General features: G+C 41.6%; 1 protein-coding gene across 6 annotated transcripts in view; it reads right to left on the bottom strand.

Moving 5' to 3' along the window:
- HDX (highly divergent homeobox) overlaps window positions 1–23,871 on the bottom strand; it is a gene marked incomplete at its 5' end in the record, with an annotated part of 47,199 nt that overhangs the window by 8,614 nt on the left and 14,714 nt on the right. For 4 of the 6 annotated variants that reach the window (XM_080365238.1, XM_080365234.1, XM_080365233.1 and 1 more), the window contains 3 exons: window positions 1,708–1,915; window positions 7,927–8,073; window positions 18,829–18,882. In XM_080365238.1, the coding sequence (XP_080221364.1) occupies window positions 1,708–1,915; window positions 7,927–8,073; window positions 18,829–18,882 (409 nt within the window). The remainder of the gene's footprint in view (window positions 1–1,707; window positions 1,916–7,926; window positions 8,074–18,828; window positions 18,883–23,871) is intronic. The other 2 variants (XM_080365236.1, XM_080365235.1) reach the window with 2 other exon arrangements.

A 23,871-nucleotide genomic window follows, 5' to 3' on the forward strand; every position in this document is an offset into this window, starting at 1 on the left:
TACACACTACAAGTGCCATCACCACTTTCACTCTAATTAGCTGACTAAAAATATCTCTTTTTCCTGTCTTTGTGAGTCGTCTTCTGTTGTTGCGGTTTTGGTTTTTTTTTATAAATTAGGACCAAAAGTTATAGTTCTCAAACATTAAAACAATCACCTATCTGTGACTGAATAGTACATATGATTACTGGTGGAAATATTTTCCAGGAAGTTCAAAATAAGCTGAGCTGCAGCAGTGAAACCTACTCCTCTGAACTGCAGAAATGAGTAGAAGGAATTCTTGTGGTAGAATAAAGGAATTAAAGTGGGATTCCTGGATGTTTTGGAAAACCTGTAGTTTTCTTGCACTTCCTTAAGCTTTGACTCTGATAATCCCCTCAGTCTTACAGCCCTATCTTGTTTTATGAAAGCCTCGTTCAATAAACGTGGTGTTATTTCTCGCTGAAGCTACAGAGAATTCAGACTCTTCCCCTGTCACCACTGTCTTTCAAGCAGATCTAACTAAATTGGTTCCTTCCACACCACACTCCCAGAGTCCGCCTCTCACTTGGCTTTCAATCATTGACCCATTTCTTTATCATCTTATTCTCCTTACAGTAGGATATGACAAAGCTATCACAAATTCACTCCCAGCAGTTCTCCATTTTTCTATTTTTTCCTTTAAATTGTTCAGACAAAATGACAAGATCAAGCCCAGCATATTAAGGTGCAAGAGCACGCACTAGATCGGACTTTCTTTTCGTTTAGAGAGCAAAGGCTTTATTGATCTCTTCTAATCAGAAGCACTGGGAGCAATTAGCTGAGCTCGTGAAGCCAGTGAATATGCCAAGCTAGTCCATCCACCCGAGGCCCAGAGCGCTCCTGTGGCAGAGGGAACGGGAGAGATCGGTCCAGTGTGGTCACGCAGCTCGGGGAGGTGGAGCAGAAGGGAATTAAGTTGGAGACACTTATCACTCAAGATCATGCAATTTACTGAGGACACCCAGGCACCCCGCATGTGTGGTTCTAAGGCTTTCCAAGCAGTCCCCTGCGACTGACTTTGATCTTTTCTGTTGGTTTTGCCTGTCAAGAGACCACGCACACACAGCTGGGCGGCAGCAGCTCTGCTATGCTCTGATGTACTGTGAAGCGCTTTTAGTTCCAGACCAAGTCTGAGCAAAAATATCTTCTGAACATATTTTCATCAGCATGAGTTTAGTATCACGACAACTGTAAGTACGTAGCTCAGGCCGGCTCAAAGCGGGCAGGTTAGCACACATTAGCGCTTGTTGAGGTGAGAATTGCGGGTGTGATTCACGCCAACGGGAATGAATATTCCAGCTGGCTGTGCAGAGCTGGGCAGCTGACAGAGAGCATTTTTTAAAACCCGGCTTCCGAGGGAAGCGAGACTTATAGGTTTGTACTGTCCACCTCTCAGCTGCACCAGCTAACCGTGACCTTGTCCTTTAACTTCAGATGAAACTGGCAGAAACAGAGTTCTTAGGATAAAAGGTTTCTGCAAGCGTTGTCATAACAAAACCAACAAAATTCACATAGAGAGAGGAAGAAGAAACAGACCAAACAGTACCTTCAACACAGCCCAGGCAGATGACGTGTGACTGTTACACTCTTACAGACATTTTTGAATGTGTACAACAAAGAATCCAAAGCATGCACACTGCACAAAATTAAAAATATATGCACGGCAGTAACCACATTTTCAAATACCTTGTGAGCTTCCTTCAGATAAGCAGATTGATACTTCATCATTCCTATCATTATCATCCCCCACTTCAGTAGCAGTTTCCTCTCCTGGATTAAGTGCTGATTTAGAAACAAATTCAGATTGATCAGAGAAATCAGCAGGACCTCCTCTAGGGGGTGGGACCTCAATCCCCATTAAACGATATTTCCGTCTTCGATTCCCAATCCAAGTCTTGTAAGAGAAATAAACATGAATATCAGAAACGATAACAAAAGCAACAGGCCCACAACCAAGTGAAATTAGCACATCTATACCATAGGAACAAGACCGTAGCCAGCAATTCAAGGGAGAAGATTATTCCCCCCCTCTTTGAACCACACAGGGCTGCTCCCTGGAATACTGTGTCCAGGTTCAGTCCTCCAATAAAAGGGAGAAGGGCAGGTGCACAACAAAAGGAAAAGCAACAACAGTCACAAGTCGCAGCAAGGAAAGCTCTGAGTGGAATTAAGAAAAAAAATAATGCTTAAGAGTGAGGGACTGGAATAGTTTGCCCATAGGAGTCTTGGCACCTCCAACTTTGGAGGCAGTTGACGTTTTACTGGACAACATCGTGAGAAACCTGACCTAACTCTGAAGACAATCCCGCTCTAAATAAAAGAGTAGGACAAGGTGACTTTGTAAGGTCTCTCCCCACCTAAATTATTCAACGAATTTAACATAAGATCTTTGATCCAGGTTCTCCCACTCCGCAACTTCCGTAAGGGGACTAAAACATCCAATGACCCGAACAGCCCACCTGTTCTAGGATGTCCTACAGCACGGAAGAAATTATTCAAGGTGATAGCTCTACATCACTCCACTTTGGTGACAGTACATAATTTGGCAGAATTAAGTTCAGAGCCATATTATCCTTCAGCCCTCTATGGCTGGAAGGCAAGTCTTTAAGAAACATTTCTTGCAGTAAGGTATAGAAGAGCATACTGTAAACCGCTGGGAGATGAAACAGCTCCAGGACCAAGGAGCCTAGAAACCCATTGGTGATCAGATGGGTATGGATGCTTTAAGTTCATTTTACATCAATAAAACTGAGTTTCTTTTTTTTTTTTTAAATTAAGAAAATAATCACATTCACAATTATCCAAGTGGAGATGTGTAACTGTTAATTAGCTTGCTTTCTCTGATAAAGCAATGTCTACACTAAAAATTATTAAAGACTCAACACAGAGTTTAACATGATGTAATAAGAACTGTCTGCAACTCTTCACCTATTAACTTTCTCCCTTCCATTTCATTACTCAGACTTTTGACTTCTCGTCTGATTTTAATTCTGCTTAATAGCTCTTGTACCCCAGACACTTCATTCCATCCAAATCAGTTCTCCACTGGCATTCAAAATTCCTTCTCAGAGCCGGGAATCAATTTCTTTGCCAACTGCTAACTTCCAGTCTTCTTGACCTGGTTCTTCCTCCCCCTTCCACACCACCTAAAATACAACAAGTAGGAGCAGCGCTGGCAGCACAAGCGGGACCATCCTCATTGTTCCAGGACCTAACCCCACGCTGGCCCAGGATGGGGAACGGGGGAGTTTGGCCACACAAGCTGTCACCACACAAGCGTGCTTGATTCCTGTGATGATGAGGTATGCACAGACATTACGAGGTTCTGAACTGTGCTTAGCGCTGGAATTTTTGGATTCCTAAAAATCAAATATACCTCTAGAAAGCATGGGCAGTTCAGATTTCTGAAAACATCTGATCAGGGCATGGCAAAATGCACATCCTTTCCATAAGGTCTATGCTCCAACAGAGTTTACCAAACACATTAAAATATTAGAGGATTGTTTTCTTTAAAGATACACCAAACATTACTCTGGCCCTATTTTAGAAATACCTGCATTGCTCCTCTTCCCCATCACACTTGCTTTAACTGCAGACCTGATATATAGCATGAAAAAGCTTAGTAAAAAACTTTTTGCTTATAATACCTTGGTCATCAAACAGAAAAATTAAGAAATATTAACGCAGTCTCAACTACTAAAGACAGTTGCATGCTGTGCTAGCCTTGAAAAAACCCTGCTTTTTAGAAGCTGAATCTCTTTAATTAGCTAATAAGATGCTTATCACTATTTTTGGCAAATTATTTTTGTTGGGTGATATTTGCTTTCCCAGCTTGCTGATTATCCTCTTTGAGGAATGCAAAGCAGGTACACAGAGAGCTACCTAGATATTTTTGTACATTATATACAGTTGGGGGGAAAAAAGGGAGAAAGAAAAACCCCGAACAGTAAACAACCACCCCCACAAGTGGCCCCTTCCAGACCCATGTCTCTTTTCCCCAAAGAGTGTATTGCCATTCTTTACGTTTTCTCATAATCTTATGATGGTAACAAATAGTGCTAACAACTATAAAATTCCAAGACAAATCTGCTTCTTTTGTAGCAAAAAAAAAAATCAGCAAAAAATTGAGGCACTTGGGAAAGGTAGATCTTGTCTTTTAACATACCTTTCCAAGCAGAAAATCTTTCATTCAACATACTGAACATGCCACAGAAGGTGAACATATTTTTTTACAATGTTGCAAATTAAAACGGGAAAGAAAAGTACTAAGGTTCCATAACCTGCACACTACGTGGAACAGTGACTATTCTGGAGCCGTACTATGATGAGTCTAAGAGCAGACTAGTATTTCTACGTACAAACCCACCTTAATATTTGTAATTATATTTCTAAAATATTACCTCCTTAAAAACTTCAAATAACATCTGTTCATGCGTGTAATCAGACTGACTAAGCCTATTTACAGCAGCCAGCAATGAATTCAGCATCAACCCAACCTCCCCAGCTTCACTGAACAGATGACCAGCACGAGTCAGGGCAGAATGGCCGGAGTCCAGGCAGAAGGAGCCAGCGCCGTGGCCCTCAGGCAGCTTGTAAGAACGTGGACCCGCAGGGAGCCACGTCAAAGCAGGATTACAGCGCTCCAGACACTGAGGTTAGGGGTCAACAGGCTAGAAAGGTTCTAGGTTGGAACCTTCAGAAATCCCACTTGACCAAAAAAATAAAGATGGAAGATTCTGAGCTGGTTTTCCAATGTCTCTCTCGACCATAATCCAGACCCAGACTAGGTCTAGAGCCCCACCAAGAAGAGTCGTTAGTCAGCTGTGAAGAACGAGTGGCCTTTCTGCTGCAACTGCTTGATTTTGCTGCCGAGCTCAGACTGAAGCACTATGTTCAATAATCCAGCTTTCATCGGATGAGTTGCTGGGAAAGAGGACGAGGTGTCTTTACCCTGTGGTGGGTGCTTAGGAATAGCTTTTGACCTCTTATGTACAAAAGCTTTATGTTACATTAATGATAGTAATAAAAAAGTCATGCATTTTTCTTATATTCCTCATATTTCTGGGGAGCTTGATAGTTGTCATCTGTCCTCAAATGTCTAACATCTCACTGCCAAGAAGGCTATTCTGCTTTCAGATGCTATTTTTGTATGAATGAATAAAATTAGTCAAGAAAAATATAAACAAAAACGTGTAACTAACTACAAGAAAAACCCCAAACAAATGTAATCAGCAGTAATTATAGTGTAAGCAAAAGAAATACTGTAAGTTTAAAGAAGTATTGGCCAGAGTTCACATTTAAGTATGACATAACATTTTTTATTTCCCTCTTTTGATGTCTTGGGAACATGTGAAAGACATTTGAGGGTGTAAATGTGCATGACGCTAAGGTACAACCAGCAGTCACCTTCCAAGTCCACTTTCCCACCAGAAGGACAAAACCTACGGAATCAAAAGCCCTGTTCAACCTTAAAAGATCAAATCCAGTGGAACTATACGTAGTGGCAAACATTACCTCTCCCTGTACTGGAAAACAGATCTGATACTTTCGTTGTACTGGAGACCGTGCGAGCCAGTATGGGTCACAAGGATCAATCATTTGTACTTCTGGAAAAGAAACCCTTCTCTGGACAAATCATGAATTTCCATTCAAAAGGCTATTAAATATATGGGGAAATGTATTTAATTGGAATAAAACAAGTGATATGATATGTATATGTAAATATTTGACAGTTGTATATGTTTATATATTTATATAAAATATATTTGTTTGTGTACTATTTTATGTATATATATTTACTTGGTTTATATATATACACAGTACTATTTCACACATGCCACTTTTTTTTTTTTTTTTACATCACCAATGGAGAAACAGTTACTAGTTGCACACTACCTGGAATTCAAGGTAAATGAAATACAAAGGCAACAAAGTACAAGTCCTGAACAAGCAGTACAGGGTAGAGATGCTGTGGTTCACTCATGCCTCGAGCTGACTGCGCCACTGCCGTGCCCTGACCCCTTGGCAGAGTGAGACCACGCTGCACATGAGCCTCCGGGCACCAGAAAACGCAGGTGGGCAGGTGAGGAGAGAGGCACCATATGGTGCTGCCCATACAGATCCCAAGACAAATTTAGGACAGATCCTGTAAAGCACATAATGGAAAACACCTGTCCTACAGCTGGGACACACACACAATGCGCCTTAGCGAAAGGACAACGGGAAGCACTGGAGATCGCACACATCCTGTAGGCTTTAATTCATCCCTCACAGACCAGAAAAACAGCGCAGCATGGCACAGGACCAACCTCCACCTAATTCTTGCTACAATTCTCAAGACTGCCACGTAGAGGAAGCAGAGGCAGGACGGGCATTGCTAACACCACCAGTCACTACACCTTTTTGTTCATGTGTGTATGTTCTAACACAGGTTATGCCAGAGCGCCTTACGGAGTTATCAGAGCTCAGCACACCTGCCCTGAAGACAAAAGCAGATTTCAAGCAGATGCTACTGAAGATGTGTACAGAACTTCATCCTGTGCACGCCAATGAGGATGTTCTTAAGGGCACAAAGTAAGGGAGGCGAAGCATGGGTGTCAGTCTTACTGTCTGGCGATTACGGTATTCAGGGGTCCACCTGGAGATGCTGTCAGTGGAAACAGCTTCCCCTTCGGATAGAAAACTGAAGAGCTCGGAAAATATGGAGCAGCTTTGTTCTCTACAGAGTGATTTTTTCAGCCTCCAAAAGTACAATTTAATTTTTAATAATTCACATGCGCTAAGGAAAGCAAGCAAGAAAAGCAAGTGTTCCACACTGAAAGCAGCTTTGGTACACCATTTGGATGTACCAACTCAAGAGACACCTCCACAAAAGAGAAGTTTCAAAGAAGGGCTCCTAGTTCCAGTTTGTATCAATGTCAGAATTTTAAGAATGAGGTGGGAAAAGAGGATGAAGACTGAAGGGACTAGTCACAATTGTCATAGAATCACAGATTTGTTTAGGTTGGAAAAGACCTTTAAGATTGAGTCCAACCATTAACTAACGATGGCTCTTCACATCTCATCTCATTACTGACGCAGGACGGAGGTATTCCTGGATTATCAATGTGCCTGCTATGAGGGAAAGGAACATTCTGATCAGGTTTTGTACTGATTGAAAAGAGACTATTTACCAGAGAATGGAACCATTCAGTAAATGAGACACCCGCAGTTTGAGAGCGATGATGTACGCCTGGCAACTGGGAATACAGCGGCATCAACTGGGGCTGTACCAAACTTCCCAAACTCTGGGAGACACGATGTGGAGCGCTTCTCATGAACCATACAGGCTACTTACACCAAACCTGTACTTTCTAAAGCAGTCCTTCCCCAACAACACCTATATGGCTATCAAACTGAAGTGACCCAGAATTCTTCACAGCACCCTTTGCCCTCTATCTCATCTCAACCTGGCTTCAAGACACTTGTAAAATACTGTTTCCCTATTTTTGAGCATTTTCTTTCATACGTTTAAAATTATTTTTTCCTATGAGCATCAATGAGAAATATTTTCCCAGTATCTTTAGAAAGGCCTTTTTGCGTCTTAATAGCAATATAAATAGCACCTTTCAGTCTTCTAGGATATCCCTAAAAAACGTAACACTTTCACTTAAAATCCTACTCAAGTCTGAAGAGAATGTGGAACAGCTTGTAGTGCTACTTCTGCTGTTGATCAATAAGACTCTTACCTGAGGGCTTTTTTCTATATATAGACTGCAGAAAGAGCGAGAGAGCACTTCCCAACATGGTCATTCATTATGTAATACGTGAAATCTATTTCAAGCTTCCTCATGAAATTTTTAAAGGCTTTCATCTGTCCTATTTTTGCTTCTGCGACAGGATAAGGGAAGACTCTAGATTTCTTACCCGCACTATTTCACAGTCAACATTTAATTCTGCAGCCACAGCTTCAATTTTCTCTCTGCAGACTGAGCCCAGGCTGGTCATGCCATTGTCCCAGTATTTCTTTAGGGTAGCTAAGTCTCGGTCACTAAATTGTGTGCGGTCCTGTAACTGTAAGATAAAAAAAATACTGTTAGGTTTAAAAAAATCCTGCTTATGCTGTTCATTTAATTTCCACAGGTCTTGCGTACAGTAAGACACACATGCTACACTGTCTCCACGGCTTTTCTTCTCTTTTAACTCTCCCTTAAGAATTTAGGGGTTTTATTGTTTGTTTTTTTATCCAGGGCAGTACAGAGTTCCCTGGGATTTGCTTTAAAGGCAATTGTAGTGCTAACGTAAGTTTAAAGCACTTCAGCTTTGTTTCAACTCCACCTGATCTTTTAAATTTGTTTTATCTCATTCTATAAAGCCTTACTGAAAATAACTTTTTCTCCCTTTGTGCTGTTTACTCCCTCCACCCAATTTATGCAAATTATTCCTTAAGGCTTTTCAAGTTTCTCACCCTCCCCCAACTAAAGTTCTTTTATCTTACTGCAAACTACAATACATGCATAATTCAAAGGACTTCGAGTTCCTAAAGGGAATGCTTTAATGTTTATTTGGTAAGCTTCAGAGTTAAAATTGCTTCCACTGTTTATTTGTGAGCTCCCTAACTCTTTGCATACATTTATCAAAATATGTGATAGTGGATTACTGATAAAAGGAGTAACACTGAAAACCAAAAAAGAGACATCCCCGCACTTCTTGAACTGTTGTGGGCGTACCGTGTCATTCACTTGTAGAACTTACAAGCTTTATCAGAAGCTTTTATCCCAGAGTTTTCACTAAAATCTACAGCTGCTTTATACCGACCCATGTTTGTCATCTCTCCTGCTATTAGAAGTACATAAATACAACAATAAGGTCTGCACTAGGAAGTTGTAGCCCCATGTGCCAAATCTGCCACCATTTCATCAGCTGAATTTTGTAAGACATAATCATGATTGCAGTAGCTGAAATCTGGGTTTGCTCATTTAAAAACTGAGAAAAGTTAGAGTAACTTCAAAATGGGGCAAAATAATTCTGCACAACTAGAATCATTTGACAATCTTGTACAATTACAGATTTTAATTCTTGCTAATCTTCAGAATTTGGTAATCCTTGCAATTTTATTCTTTTAAAAATTACTGTTTCTCAAAAATATTAGAAGCACTTGAGTCTCCTTAATGTATGAATATAAAGTAGGGGTATCAAGACCTTGTCTCCCAGGTGGTCCAGTAAAAAAAAAAAAAAAAAAAAAAAAGTACCAGTTATATTGAAACATGGTCCATGATTAACTGCTAGCAGGGGGTGCAGGAGGCCGGCGGGCACACCACGCACGCTGCGTGGGAGCAGCTCTCCTCCGGTCCTGCACACCAAGCACCAAGCGATGCACTCCCAGATCGCACACTGCAGTCTATTTTAATCTAAAAGGAACCCAGCTGGCACATTTCAAGGCTGCTCCAGATGAGCAGCAAAGCGCAGTAAGTGGACTTCACCTCAAGAGCATCCTGCTGAGCAAAGCGAAATCCCTGATGCCCCCTCACCCTCCGCAGTGCCGGTTCTCCCTGTATGCTTGCCCCGAGTTCCTCCTACCTACAAGCCATTTTTCAAAGAACAAAACTACAGTTATCTGCTGAATCACTGCAGCAATATCTCCTTTTGTAACTGTTGGCAAAATAGATGGTAACTTCTGAGAGCGACGGGAAGAGCTCTTGCTCTGCAGCTGGGGAGCAGCAGCCAAGCGCTGAGGGAAGAGAAGGCAGAAAGCAGCGTGATAGCAACACTCAGACTACATGGAGAAACAAGTTACTCTGGCCTATCCTGCTTTCCTGAACGCTCAGGGCAACATCACCTTCTAAAGTACACCGAGTGTTTTTAACATCTAAACATAAATAAGTAACATTCGCTGTTGGTTCTGGCGGGTTCACACCGCCATCACCGCTGCAATAACCCACCACTCACCCAGCCTTCTGCAATCTGCACTTACCAGCAAAATAAAATAGAAAATTTCTTCATATTAAAATGCACAGCTTAAAGAAAACCTCTGGAACATGCCGGGGAAATTCCCCCTTGCCAGCAGAGGGGTGAAATGAGAGAACCAAAGAGAAATCTACCTAGTATTACTGGGGAGCAACCCCAGTTAGTGTTGCCTTCTCTCGCCTACTTCGTTGCAAGGGCCAAATTAGAACAAACCCCAAAGGAAGTACAGCTGCTGCTGCAGCAAATTTGGATTTCTGCTTGCCATGTAATTTTCCAGTTCCTTAAGAAAATGCTTCTTCTACCGAGAGAACACAAGGCAATACTCGCTAATAGAAAGGCTTTGTACTTGTGATGTGCAGAAGGATCCCCCGTTAGACAAAAGGCACAAGACAACTGACTACAGATGAGAGTTACCACAGGGGTGGTACTCTGGGAGGGTGCAGGGGCTGCTCAGCTTTTACTTATTAAATACAAAGATCTTAAGTGGGGAAAGCACTGTAAAGCAAAACCACCTGGCCTTCAAAAATTTTACTTAAAAAAGCAGTGCTGCATCTTTTCCATTTTAGGCAGATGTATGTTGGTTCTGATGATCTACTACAAATGTTTTAATAAAAATCTTGTTAGATAAAACACTACTGAATGGTTTTCACCTCACAACTTCTACAGAATTTTGCAACCAGACCAGGGTCGTAGAGTCAATCTCAACATTTTAGATCAAAGGAGATCTTTCAAAGTTACAGGAACTCTCCCGTAGCTACATTCCCAAAGAAGTCTTCTGCAGCCTCCTACTGTGGAAATGGACAGGGGAGGAGGGGAAGAAAAAAAAACCCCAACTTAAAGTTTTTGGTTTACCTCCTTGTCAAAAATAATACCTAGTATTTCCGATCACAATAGGTATTTTTGCTTTTTTGTTGCTGTTGCAGTTACAGCTGCACGAGGTACCTGATCCTCCCGCTCGCTCCCGAACAGCCCGTGCAGCAGCACCTGAATCACACTGATTCTGATCGCGGGTCAGAGAAGGGAACGGAGAACAAGTTTTTTCAGCCAACTGACAGGAAAGAGAAACACCCCCCCCAACAACAACACATACCACACAGAAGAGTCCAGAAAGCAGGAACAGAACTGAGGAGAAAAACAAGGGCATGTAAACAAAAGATAGTACGGAAAGTCAGGTCCAGAGCAGCCTTACTGAGATGCCCGGATCAACCCACCTGGCGGACTCAGCGCATTCTCCAACTAGTACTTCTCGCCCCACTTTAACTTTTCTCCTTTGAAGCCTGTATCTCATTTTTGCCATTTTTTTCCACCCAGATCAGCACTGAGTAACCTACTGACCACAGCCGAGCAGCAGGACTTGAGCCTCCGAGAAGCTGAAAGCGCTGCCTTCAGAAGGGCACGTGCTGGCAGCGCAAGCAAGGACGGTGATACAGCTGGTTGGTCTTTCCAGCAAGGAAAGACAGAATCTATTGGGTTTCTGGACTTGACATTTTACCAGCGCCCCAAAAGGAAGTGTCTTGGCACGTAAGGACTCGGATTCACACAGGGTAGCAGGTCACTGGATATCCAGCGGCCGCAGGAGCCGCCTGCCTGCACCCTCACGCAGACACAGCGTTCTTACTCTGCTCCTGCTGCACCATCGCCACGGGATCAGTCTTGGCCCTTACACTCGCTAGATGTAAGTAACACTTCAGCTTGTCCAAAATCTAGATCCAGACCAAGTACCTTCATATACCTGACTGTGCCATATGCCTTTTCATGACTTTGCTAGGGAAACTGCAACTACCATCAGTTACAGGATCGCCCCCTTGACAAAGTTTATATGTAAGTTTGAGTCCTGTACTATATGCTGCTCAAAAATTATGTAATGTTTTTACAAAAGTCAATGACTTTTGGGAGAAAATAAAGGGTAGAATTTCTACGTTGAACACATAACTACACTTCCATCAATCTAGTTAATAACCTTCTCATGTTTAGTATCGGCAGAGGAACTGAGGAAACAAGAGGAAAAACCCACAGTCCCATAAATATCACAACATTCATGGTTATGCATCAGTTAGCAAAGGAAAAAATATCAAAAGATAATATTGAGAAGCTTCATATTTAGGACAATACTTCCCATCGCTGAAGACAAGCCAGTAATTCAGTTCTTATTTTTACTTCATTATAACTACTATTACGAACGCAATTCTAATTTCCTCTCTTCAGATCCCCTGCTTGCCCATTTGAGGCTCAGCTCTCTCCTCAGCAGTGTTAACTGTTTGCTGAACTCTTTACATTTACCAGTTCTGTTGTCCACAGTTTGAAAAGCTGAGAGAAGCTTCTTCCAGCGAAAATAGACTATCAACTCAGAATGAAAAGCAATCCTTGTGAGCAAATTGAATCAGCAGTTCTGCCGAGCGCAGGGTTAAACCCTGCTTATCCCCTGACCTCTCAAGTGTAATAACAACATTTCTTATATGAGATGACCCAGTTTATTATAGACATTCCTGGCACTTTGCTGAGCCCCTCATAATACCCACTGTGCATGCAGTATTTGTGGTGCAAAGCTGGTGTCTATAATTGGTATGAATAATTGCATCAGTGGAGTGTCCTGATCCTGCCTTTTATTAGAGCCTGCTTTTTTAGATCAGTTTTTATGCATGAGTTGAAAGTGTTTCAGGCCACATGCACAAAAGCTATACACAATCTTCAAATTATTAATAAAAGACATGTTAATAATGACAGAACTAGAGCTTTAATGTAAATGTAATAACTACTGCATTGATGCTGCAGCTGAGCACTCTGTTAACAAAAAGTTATACTTATTTAAATTGCAGCAAAATCATATTAAATAACAGTTCCGTTCTGATGCTCTGTGATGAAATGTTCTAAGCTAATGGTTATTTCTAGCAAACAAACCTCTCACAACAAATTTTAGTCACTACCACCCAGAAACTCTTATCACGGAGTTTAAGTTTAAACAGCAAGAAATTTCCGAGTAGTACTTTCTACTAAACTTTAAAGAACCTTTAAAATGTACAAAAAGTAAAATAGGACAAACAGTGACACTTACCTCCAATACTCTCTAGCAACCCCAGTATCTTATAAACTGGAGGCAGCTCTTTCTTTAAGCTACTCTAAACAAACACATCCCATCTCCTCCTGACCCAGTTTAAGGCTACTTTCATTTGATAACTCCTCTTATACAGGAAGAAATGAGTCCATATCTGCTTCTCCACACTTTTCGTATTTTTAAAGCTCTCCATCACACTCCTCCACTACCTCCCAGCAAACTCTTTTTCCAAGTCTGAAGAGATACAGCCCACTTGGTTGCTCACTACATGGGCTGTTCTGTGCCCTTCACCACTGCATCACTGCTTCTCTGGTATATTTTGGGGGGAAGGGGAAGATCAGAAGCGCACACAGCATTCAAGGTATGAACAAATTCTAGATTCTTCTATACAAGCATAGTGTATTTGCCTTTGTTTGCCATCCCTAATGATGCCAGCATTCAGCACTCTGAACTCTGATAGTACTTAAAGTCTAATTGATTTTTTCAGAAGATTAATCAATTCATATCTCAAGGTCTTATTTGAGGGTAAAAATAAGTTATTTCTGAACCAATCATTCTACGTATGTTCTCCCCTTCCCATCTGCACCGTTTAGTATTATTCTTCAGTTTATTATTTCTTGATTTCATTTCTCATACACAAATTCAGGTGGTCTGTATTTTCCCTTAACACGACCAGCACGTTTAACCTCATTAAAGCTATGTCAGATGACATGTTCCTTCAGTTTGAGTTCTCAGTTCATTTTTCACAAGCGTCACAAAGCTGTCCCCCGTTTCAGTGATACTCAAGTCTCCTGCTACAGAACCAACCTTACTGCTTTGGCTAGAAACTGATGCTCACACACAGCGTATGTTGCCTGCTTAGGAACAGTGCAATCAGAAGCATCTTTCAAAGAACCGTACCTCCTACAGACAGGTACACTGCATGCATTTCCACACAGTAAAGCCTGAAGGACTCCCAGGCCATGCGTGATTTTCCCTAGGAAAAAAACCCAAGGTAGCTGGTGGCCAGAACTACCAGAGCGATGCAGAGCACTGGCATCTAGACACTGCCCTTCCCTGAGTCTTGACAGTTTCCCTCTCATCACATGAGCAGGTAAATACCCATCACAAGGTACCTTCAATTTTCTTACAACAAAGAAATGTAACTGAAGCAAAGCAAATGACTCGAAGAGAGCTGCTACTACCAGCTTCATTGAGAGCAGAAGGTGCAGCAGCAAGCTGCACAGCTTTCAGGCAAAAAGGTGTTTGAAAATAGGCTGCAAACCAAATGGCATCTGAAGGCACCCTTAAACTATTACTGCTAACACACTATTAGTGCACGAACCGTTAGATTGCTAGAAGAGAGACTTTTCACGTCTTTTCCCACTGGTTGGGTAAGCCTGAAACTTGCTCCGAAGGAAGCAGAACTGATAAATATTTCATAGTAGCACAGCTTGAAAAGAACTGTAACTGCTTCAACACTCGGCCAAAATTACATATATTCTGTTAATACGTGCTGCTAAACCAAACACAGCTAAGAAGAAAAAAAAAAGGAAAAAAGAAAAAGAGCTATCAGTGCAATAGTCTAGCTAAAAAACTACACTCTACACTCCAGTCATCTCAACCCATAATTTCCAAAACCAGCTTCGAATCCACACAAACTGACAACTCACTCTTCTTGAGATTTTGAACTAGTTTGTTAGACAGCAAACATTCAGCCTCGAAGCAAACTGATTTTTAGAACAGTAATTATCACGATTCTTATTTAATCTATTATGTCTTCCTCATATTTGACTAGGAAGTCTGCTTTTCCAATTCTTGGCCAGATATGACTTATTTCCAGCCTGCAGGATCACAGCATATAATAAGCCTAGGTGATTTGTGGAACTTGGGTGCAGCATGCCATATAATAAAAAGACATATGTTGCCTGAAACAGTAAGACTTGCCTTCCCTTTGCATTAATTGAAGCATCGCTGTTGGGAGTAGTGAAGAGGTGCTGTTCACCACAAGGTCATGACATGCTAGGCATGCTATTATCATCTAATGTAAACATCAAAGTGAAATAACTTGAGATATGTGGTGAAGTATTTCACAGGAGGAGGAAAAACACGAACTGGTTATCCAAGCAACACAGAAGGTATGAACAAAGAGCATGTTCACAACTCAGTCCTGTGGAGATCTTCAGGTTGGCTTCTGTCTCCTGCTGAAGACTCTGACATGCTCCAACCAACCTGACTAAAATGCAGTTTTCTTCCCTCTGCCCTTCTAGGAGAGGAGAGGAATGTGAACAGGCACAGAGAACTTTGTAAGTTAATACTGGTAAAGTTTAAAACAAAGGGTACATGAGGTGCACTTGAACTGCAGGTGGCTCTAATACCCACGGGTGCTCATTGTACTCGAAACACCGCCGCTCTTAAGATACTTCTTGGCCAGCCGGTGTAGGCTCACTGTGGCAGCCAGCAGTTTTCCTGAGCCTTTCAGACTGCAGTCCAGGGAGATACTTTCTTTACTAGTTACACTGGTGCACCTCTCCCGTGTCGCCTCCTCCAGCTGTCTCCCCCGTGCCCGCAGATGTGCCAGTACACCCAGTGGCAGGTCTCACACCGACCTGGGGTCAGACCAGCTCCTTTGGCTATTCAGAGTGCATCTACTGCACACTTGCTGTGACAGGCAGGGCTCTGAGGGGAACACCTGAACGCCACCATCTCCAGAATTTTATTCATATAGGCAATGATGAAAGAGCAATTTAAAAATCAAAACCCAGCATAGGAACTCTGCTTATTTCAGGTTATCTCCCCCCACGAAACGCATGCCAGACTGAGAGGCCTGAGGTCCCAAGCTGAAGCTCTGGGCAGATCCAGCTAACCTACCTACAGGAGAGGTTCCCCCAAAGCAAAGTACGCTATTCAAGAAGGTACCAAAGTATCACTACTATGCGGTGCTGCTCCAGGTAGGGGGAAAATACAAGACCTGCTCCCTTGTGAGTCTCTCCACCGAGGGCAGCGCTCCATTGAAACCTCACGTGACTTAGCCCAGATGTTAACATGAAAGACAACTTCAGTTTCATTTTAAAATCCCATCCAAAATTAACGTGCCACACGACATGTGATTTAGTATGCCTGCTTCTGAAGGGTGATGGGCAGAAACAGAATTCTAAGACCTTAACTGGCTTTTTTAATGACTTTGTTTTTCCAGCTTGACATTAAATAGAACTGTTTCTAATTAGAAATTTTAAAAAATAAGAAAACAAGAAAAAGAAGCAAAACCAAACCCCCACACTCGCCCAGAAAAAAAACTTCCACAGCTAGGTCAGGTACAGCTCACCTAGAGTCAACACCTATGTGACAAATGTTTCTCACAGCATACCAAGTTATGTTGACCATAAACACCAACCATTCTGCTAAGAAATCATATGACACATAACTTAAGCACAGTTAGTACACTCAAGACTTAAATGCAAGGACAAAAGTGAAGATGTTTTCTGCCTTTTAGTTCTCTTTAACAAGTATCTTCACTGCTGTTTTTTGAACCCTTGCTATCCTTCTGCCGCCCTGTGAAAAACCAAAACTCGGTGCATTCGTACAGGCCCATGCATTCCACATGCACCATGACAGAACACAGACCTCTGTACTTTCCAAAGACTTTCTCATGAATAACGGACAGGGTGACATTTCTAGACTAATTCATTAACAGTCAGGATTACGTCATCTTACAGCATAGCTGAGCAGACGAGAAAGAGTTTCTGCAGAACTGCACAGTTTTTATTTCTCTCTTGATGCAGTTGAAGGACAGGCCAAGGAAAACAAAATATCAAGGCAAAAGATTAAAAATTCAGAGCATCTAAAAGGCGATCTCCATTTTAAACAAAATACAGATTAGCCTTTTTACTGTTTGAATGGCAGTAATTGCCATAATCGCAGTTCTACAACTCTATCCATTCTATTTCTGTTCCCTCACACTCTTTCTTCAAAAGAATTTCATATTTGAAACTGAAGTTTCCTAGGAAGTAGGAGCTTTTTCTCCCTTTTTGTTGTCTTACACCTGTGTGTATACAGCAGTTTTAGAGTGCCAACTCCTAAACTTGTCTCCTTAAGAAGGCTAATTATGCATTCAACTGGAGAAAGTGGATCCACAAATCTGGAAACAGAAGTTGTCAAACCGGACTACATTAACCAAAGGGTTTAATGCATTTTATTGATTAAAAAAGACACAGGAGTAAAGGCCTAAGGACAAAGAATTCCTAATAACCAGGCACTTCCACATCCTTGACAGCTTTAAAAACTTCTGGCACAAACTTCTTTTACAGCTTGTGTCAGATATCCAGCGTAACCACCATGCCTCAACAACCTATCCAGTGCTAAATAACTGGGGACAGCATCATGCCCCACTCCCGTCACTGCTCCCAGCGACAGGCTCCTGCTGGCTGCTCTGAGCTGGCTCTGGCACTCACCTGACCCCCAGAGATCCAACTCACTGACTCAAACTCAGCAGAAGAATATGTATGTGACAGGTCAGGTGCTTGACCTGGATTACCTTGCCGTCAGACCCTAGCCCTGGTGCTACGGGCGGGGTGGCCGTGCACCAGGAAACCTCCTCCTCTCGACGGTGGGTGATGTGAAATCTGCTCAGCCGAGCAGCGGAGCTGTACTCTAAGACACTCACCAGCTGCTTGGTGTTTTAAAAGGTCATTAAGTGACAGAGGGAAGGTGCCTTCCAGAAAAGGGCTACATTTAAAAAACCCTACTCAAAAGAACTAGGACTCGGGGCGGGGAGGATGGATTGAGTAACAACAGATTTGTGTAAGAGTAGTGGTTCCTCTGGGAGATGTTCTTATAAAGTGCTCTGTCCAGAAACAGAACTGAGTGAGGCTACAGAAGTCTGCAGAAAATAGAAGTGTGCTACTCTTGAGACCTAGCAAAAGTCTGAGAGAAAACACAACTAATGTGATGGTCCTCAGATTCCAACTTATACCGGAAACACTACCAAACACACACCTTTTGAAGACTAAACAGAAGAACCAAAAATAAAAAAGAAAGAAAGTACTGGGCACAGCAGGGGGGAGAAGGCAAGGAAAGGCTCTTTATTACCTAGACACCGTTGCCAAAGCAGCACATGTGACACCGACAGCTCAGTGGTTTGGGAGCGTGGTGGGTAAGTGTGGTTATCGTGATAGCCATCTCCCAGTTACTGCTTCTGCTACAGCGGGACTAATAGATAACAGCCTCTTGAAAGCTTGGATGCACCATCCAACCTGCAGGCTTCGGGTGTGTTTTCGTGGTAAGCAAGCAGAACCAACATGCTTTTCAGAGAGAAGCTAGCAGGCTACTCTTGAATCGAAATGCTGAACAGTAATCAAACAAAGGAGCTGGACAGAGATGTTTTCCTGACAAAAGCCATTTCAGACCTTTTGTTAGGGCTTGGAGGAATTTGTGAACTGAGGACACCAACCTGGCTGACTCTGCCTAATGTGAAATGACATATGTGGATAAAATTAGACTTGATAAAGTTACTGCATGGACTAATTCTGTGCATGTGCAGAGCAGCTGAAAAGGGAGTTACTCTCTTAAGCATTCAGTTGCCTCAATCAACAACCATTTCACTTTTAACATAAAAAACCTATTCTGAGCTCTAAACTCTCAGTCCTTATCAATTCAGATGTTATATTTCAACTAATAGCACAGTTCATATACCTGGGCATCACATTGCTTGACACAGAAAAAAAACCCCACAGAAGGTAAACAGAAGTGACATTAAAAAAAAAGAAAGCATTTTTAAAAACTTTTCATTCCTTCACTTGATGTATTAGATACTTAAATGGAAATATACTTACTGCTCTTTTTCTGGAACAACCTGTAATCCAAGGCACAGTAAGGTTTCCTGAAATCTGCAGAGGGGAAAGAAGAAACAGAACAGAGAATAACTGCAGCTTAGGTTGCTGTGATACCTAATACTGAGCAGCTTTCACAAGACTTCAATACTCTTCATTCAGTTCTGGTAAGACCGTCTTTGAAACAGGTTAAGATTTAAAAGCAAAACAAAGTCACACTTAGCCTTCCTGTTGTAGGGCTGAAAGCAAAACACTGTTTCTTTGGGTGAGGGTAAGATAATGTGATGGCAACTTGAGTGTTTCTGTACTCCTGCTATCTCAAAACTTGTATTTTAGAACATGAGTTTTCACTTTCAATCTTTCACAGAACTGGTAAGATTAAGCAGACTGGATTTAGACAAGGACCAATGTCTTACAAAACTGCTGTCACATTATTTTTCAATTACATCAGTTAAACTTCCAGAAAGAAATACTATCATGTTCATAACTGAGCTATTCAATGTCAGATGTTAAGGATTTGCAGAAAAACTAGGGACATCAGGTTGGAAAAGGAAGGGGAAGGGATACGAAGGCAAAGGTTAGCTGCCATGATTCCCACTGCTTCTCCATTATTCCCAGAGGTCAGACTTTATAAATAATAATCTTGGACTGCTTTCCTTGGTCATCTGAAATGTGTCATAGCTGGAAATATTTTAGGCTTATTTAGGATTCCATGTTCATCTGCTGCTGCAGACAAGCAATGCTTGAGAGACTAAACATAGCTCTTGAGAGATTAATCAATCTCAAGTCATCACACACACTATATATGTGAGGAAGAAAAATCTACGCACTTCTGCTGACTGTATCAAACTATGTTAATAGTTTTTTTATTTGTGAGTGCTCTACTAATGAAACTTGCAGCATGAGCATAACCAAATATAGAATACCTGGTAGGGTTTTTGTCTAGTGTACAAGCACATAAGATACTTTTATTCTTCAAGCTTTTAGCTGGAAGTGCTTGGAGGTAACCTAGAGTCAGACACTTTGCCATTACAACACAAGGCAGGTTGAGGTGGGCTAGAAATAAACACCCTCACCCCCTAAGGCCAAGTCTACATCAGCTTCTGTGTCCAAAATATTAATTTCTTAGTTGCACACACACATTTTAGAAATTCTGTAGAAACAAGTTACAGTTATTACAACTCTATATCCCACACAACAGCTTCACACCACAGAATCCACCGTAAATGCATCCCGAGTACCCACCCAAATGACTTTTCCTCACTAATTGAAAGTGGGGCTACAGAAAAAAAGCACTTTTTTGTGTGAATAAAGTAATCAGTCTGGCAGAACATCCACAGTTACTTGGAAGACAAATGCACACAAGTTCTGACAGGTATGATGCCAAACAATCAAGTTTCTCTCAATATAACTACTTGATAGACAACATGCACAGCAGTATCCTAAACTGGCTCTACAAAAAAGGTGCAAGGGTTGGGTTTTTCAAGGGGGGGTTATTTGCTGAGGAGATGGAGTTATCCTGATTCACAGGTCTAAATCCAGTCCTTGTCCAACTGGGACAGCTACTGTTGAGTTACAAAAATGACAACCTGAAATGCTCTGTCTCAGAAAACTTACTGCGTCTGAGCAGCAGCAACTCTGGCAGATGCAAGAGAACATTCAAAGGTACTGCAACACTCGGGTGTTGCCACTGCTGTACCTTAATTCAAGTGGTTACACTGTACGAGTTCCCTACATAACCTTCTTGCAATTCACCAGTAGATTTACTGTCCGAAATTCAGCGCACCGAACAAACCAAGAGCCCCAGCCCTGTCCTGGTTGCTGGTGTCCTGGCGTTACTCGAGGCCGTACGCAGTGCTCTGGCAGCCTGCTCACAGCTCCTGCCCTCCCCAGAGCACCGCAGGTTCTCCCCTCTCAGGCAGCTGGAAGTATTTAATCCCAGAAATAAAGTGCAGCAACTCCTGTGACAAATGTAACTGTTTCTATTACAAGGACAAGTGTCAGGAAACACTTTGTTCAAGTCTCTTCAGAGAAGATCGTGTCGCTTGCCCTTGCCAAAAGCTGTGCTACCCAAAGTCAGCAAGAAAGTCCTCTTGTCTTCAAAAGTCTAGGGAAGTAAAAAAATCACTTCGACACATTAAAAAAAAAAAAGTCCCATTTCCTTAAATGAAGCACATTTGCACCTCATTCATAATAAAGAAGCATTCTTAAAGCTATTTAAAAAATAAATAAATATTATATCTATACCCTGTTGTAATGTACACGCTGCAAGGCTTAGGATTTTCCCTTGAAGAAGACAAGGCTAAATTAGATAACTGTGCTTCACTGTGTGTAACAGTAATTAAAAATGCACGTACTTTCAACAGTATTTTTGTCCCTTAGTGTTGGGGGGAGGAAACCAAGGCTAAATCATGATCCAGCCTTGAGATGCACCACAAACAGCCTCTCTAGTTCAATATGCTTAAAGCCAAACTAAGAGAAGCAAGTAGGTTGAACAATTTGTTTATGGAAACTGCTCAGGCATTAAAATTGATCACTTTATTAAATTTAGTCTTAAGTTACGCCAACATGAATTTGATTAATTGAACCAGTAAGGAAGCTGTAACTAATTGCCAATTAGATACCCCACCAATGTACGACAGTAATTACTTCATCAAAACACAAATCACAGAGCCCTGACTTTGAAGAAGCATCTGCTTGGATGTTTTACTACTCCAATAATCATGTACCTCAGGTTTAATCTATTTTTACATTTAGGAAGATTTCCCTAAGTTTAAGGATTTTCATTCCCATGGTGATGGGTAAATTAGCTAAGCACAGGCAGTAAAATTAACAGAACCTAACTACATACCAAAGAAGTGCCATTCTGTGTAGAGTCTGAAAGAATCCAGAGAGCACTTGTTACAAAACCTATGTCTCTGGTAGTTTAATATATAAATATTATTAAGCTATAAGGGGAGCATCTACATGAAACAGCAGTCATATTGGATTTAATTTAAAGGGCAGGACTTGCAGGAGGGGGTTGAACTAGTGCAGAACTGATGATTTCGACAAAACAGGTTATCAGTCTAGCAGGGTACACCGTCTGTTATACATGACCTTGAGGGCAGTAGGTGAAATTTTCTTGTCAATGTCATAATTGAGCGCTGGAAGTGTCACTGTCATGCACTAACACCTCTGAAGATACAGAACTTACTTTTTCATTGTTCTGGAATGTGCTCAAAAGTCTCAGCAAGGAATGCAGTGATCTGGAGAAATCAGCACTGATGTTTCTTCAAGGCACTGCGGCATCTGGCCAGGCTGTAGGATACTATTCCTCTGCAGCTTCCACAGAGCCACGGCAAGACATGCCCTGACCCCACAGCGTTTGCCCTCCCTTATAAATTCTCTAATGCTGAAGAGTGTCATCTCAGAGGCTCACAGCATGCACGCTTACAGCAATAAGTGAATTAAAAGCAACCTGCCCAGTTTTTCCAAGGTTTAAAACTCTGGAAGAGTAAGGGATACCACAGGAAACAGGAGCTCCCTCAATCCAAGGTGCAATCCCAAATCCAAAGAACAGGCTTCTCTGAGAGACAGTATGGAAGCCAAAGGGGGGACTGATGAGTTCTTCGCTTACCAAAAAAAAAAAAAAAAAAAAGGCTATGTTATTACAACAGGGGTGGGAAAAAAGAAAAACACACACAAACCAAAGTGAAGTCACAGCAGTCTCCTTGCTCTGAGCCATATCACAGCACATGGACTGATAAAATGTCACCTACCATGAACCATTCTAGCTGTTTAAAAAGACTCTGTTCCTACCCCAAAAAAGTCTCTAATCAAAGTAATTTCAAATTTCACTAAAAAATTCAATAAAGCAGTAAGAAATAAATCTCTCTGATGCTTTTTCAAGAGCAAAATAAAAGTACCAAGAGCACACAGCTGGAGGTATTAGTAATATATTTCACTACGTGAAACTTACGAAAAATTTCCTTAACTCACAGCTTTACCAGCCCTTCATCAAACAGATGTGCACGTTTACATTTCTTTTCCTATGAAACTGGGATGTCAAAAGTAAACATTTAATGCATTTTACAACTCAAATAAGAACAGTAACAGCAAATACTGACAGACTACCTGAGATATGGGAGAAAGGGAAAGAACTGCTCGTCTGAAGTGCTTGGCTTAGAAAAGGCCACAAATAAGAACTGCAATGTCCCATCTGCTACATAGAATCTACTCCAGAGTATATATGCTCATCAAAACTCAGGTTTACCAAGAAAAGCAGCATTTCTGGTGAAAAGTGGCACGCGCTTACACTCAAAAGCTTTCTTTCAAATACTCACATGAGATAGGAACAAGTCAGAAGAAAAAAAAATAAAAAAAAGCAAAGCACTTCACAAAGCACTGTTCCCTGTACTAGTGGGTAATGCACAAGAAAAGATGGTACGTTGTTAACATGGTTCACTTTCAGGACAGATTAAAAAGGTAGTAACAGAGAAATGCACAAAGGTAACACACACAGTATGACACCCTGTCAGTCTTAAGGCTTTTATCTCTGTGTCTCTAGACTATGTCGTGCCATTCGTGGGGAAAAAAAATGCTTGAATTCAGATGTTAACTGCACAATTCTCTCTCCTCTAGGTATAACAAAAATTTTTTAAAAAGTGTGCTAGTGTTGTAGCTTCTTCTGAACATCTTTAAGTGCAGATAATTGAAGAACTAAATTTTCCCCTCTCAGTATCGCTGAAGGAACTCTATTACGGGATGAGGAAATAATTGGATTGAATGTAAACCCAGTATTTGAATTAAGATACCGTGGGAGAGGAAGAATATTTGCTCACTTAGTGTCCCCCATCACCCTAACTACCTCGCAGGAGATCCTAATCCCTAACAGAAAACAGGTCCAAGAGATTGGCAACTGCACAGGGGGTACAGGCCGTGCTGATGGAAAAGCTAATCCAAGCTGACATTAATAAGGGCAGGCAACTGTACAGCACACAAATGACAGCACGATCCCGTGTTCTGCTCTGTGCCACCTGCAAAGCATGTCTGCAGGGGAACAAC

Source organism: Falco punctatus (genome assembly GCF_963210335.1).
Source record: "Falco punctatus genome assembly, chromosome: 15".
In the NCBI taxonomy this organism is placed as follows: domain Eukaryota; kingdom Metazoa; phylum Chordata; class Aves; order Falconiformes; family Falconidae; genus Falco; species Falco punctatus.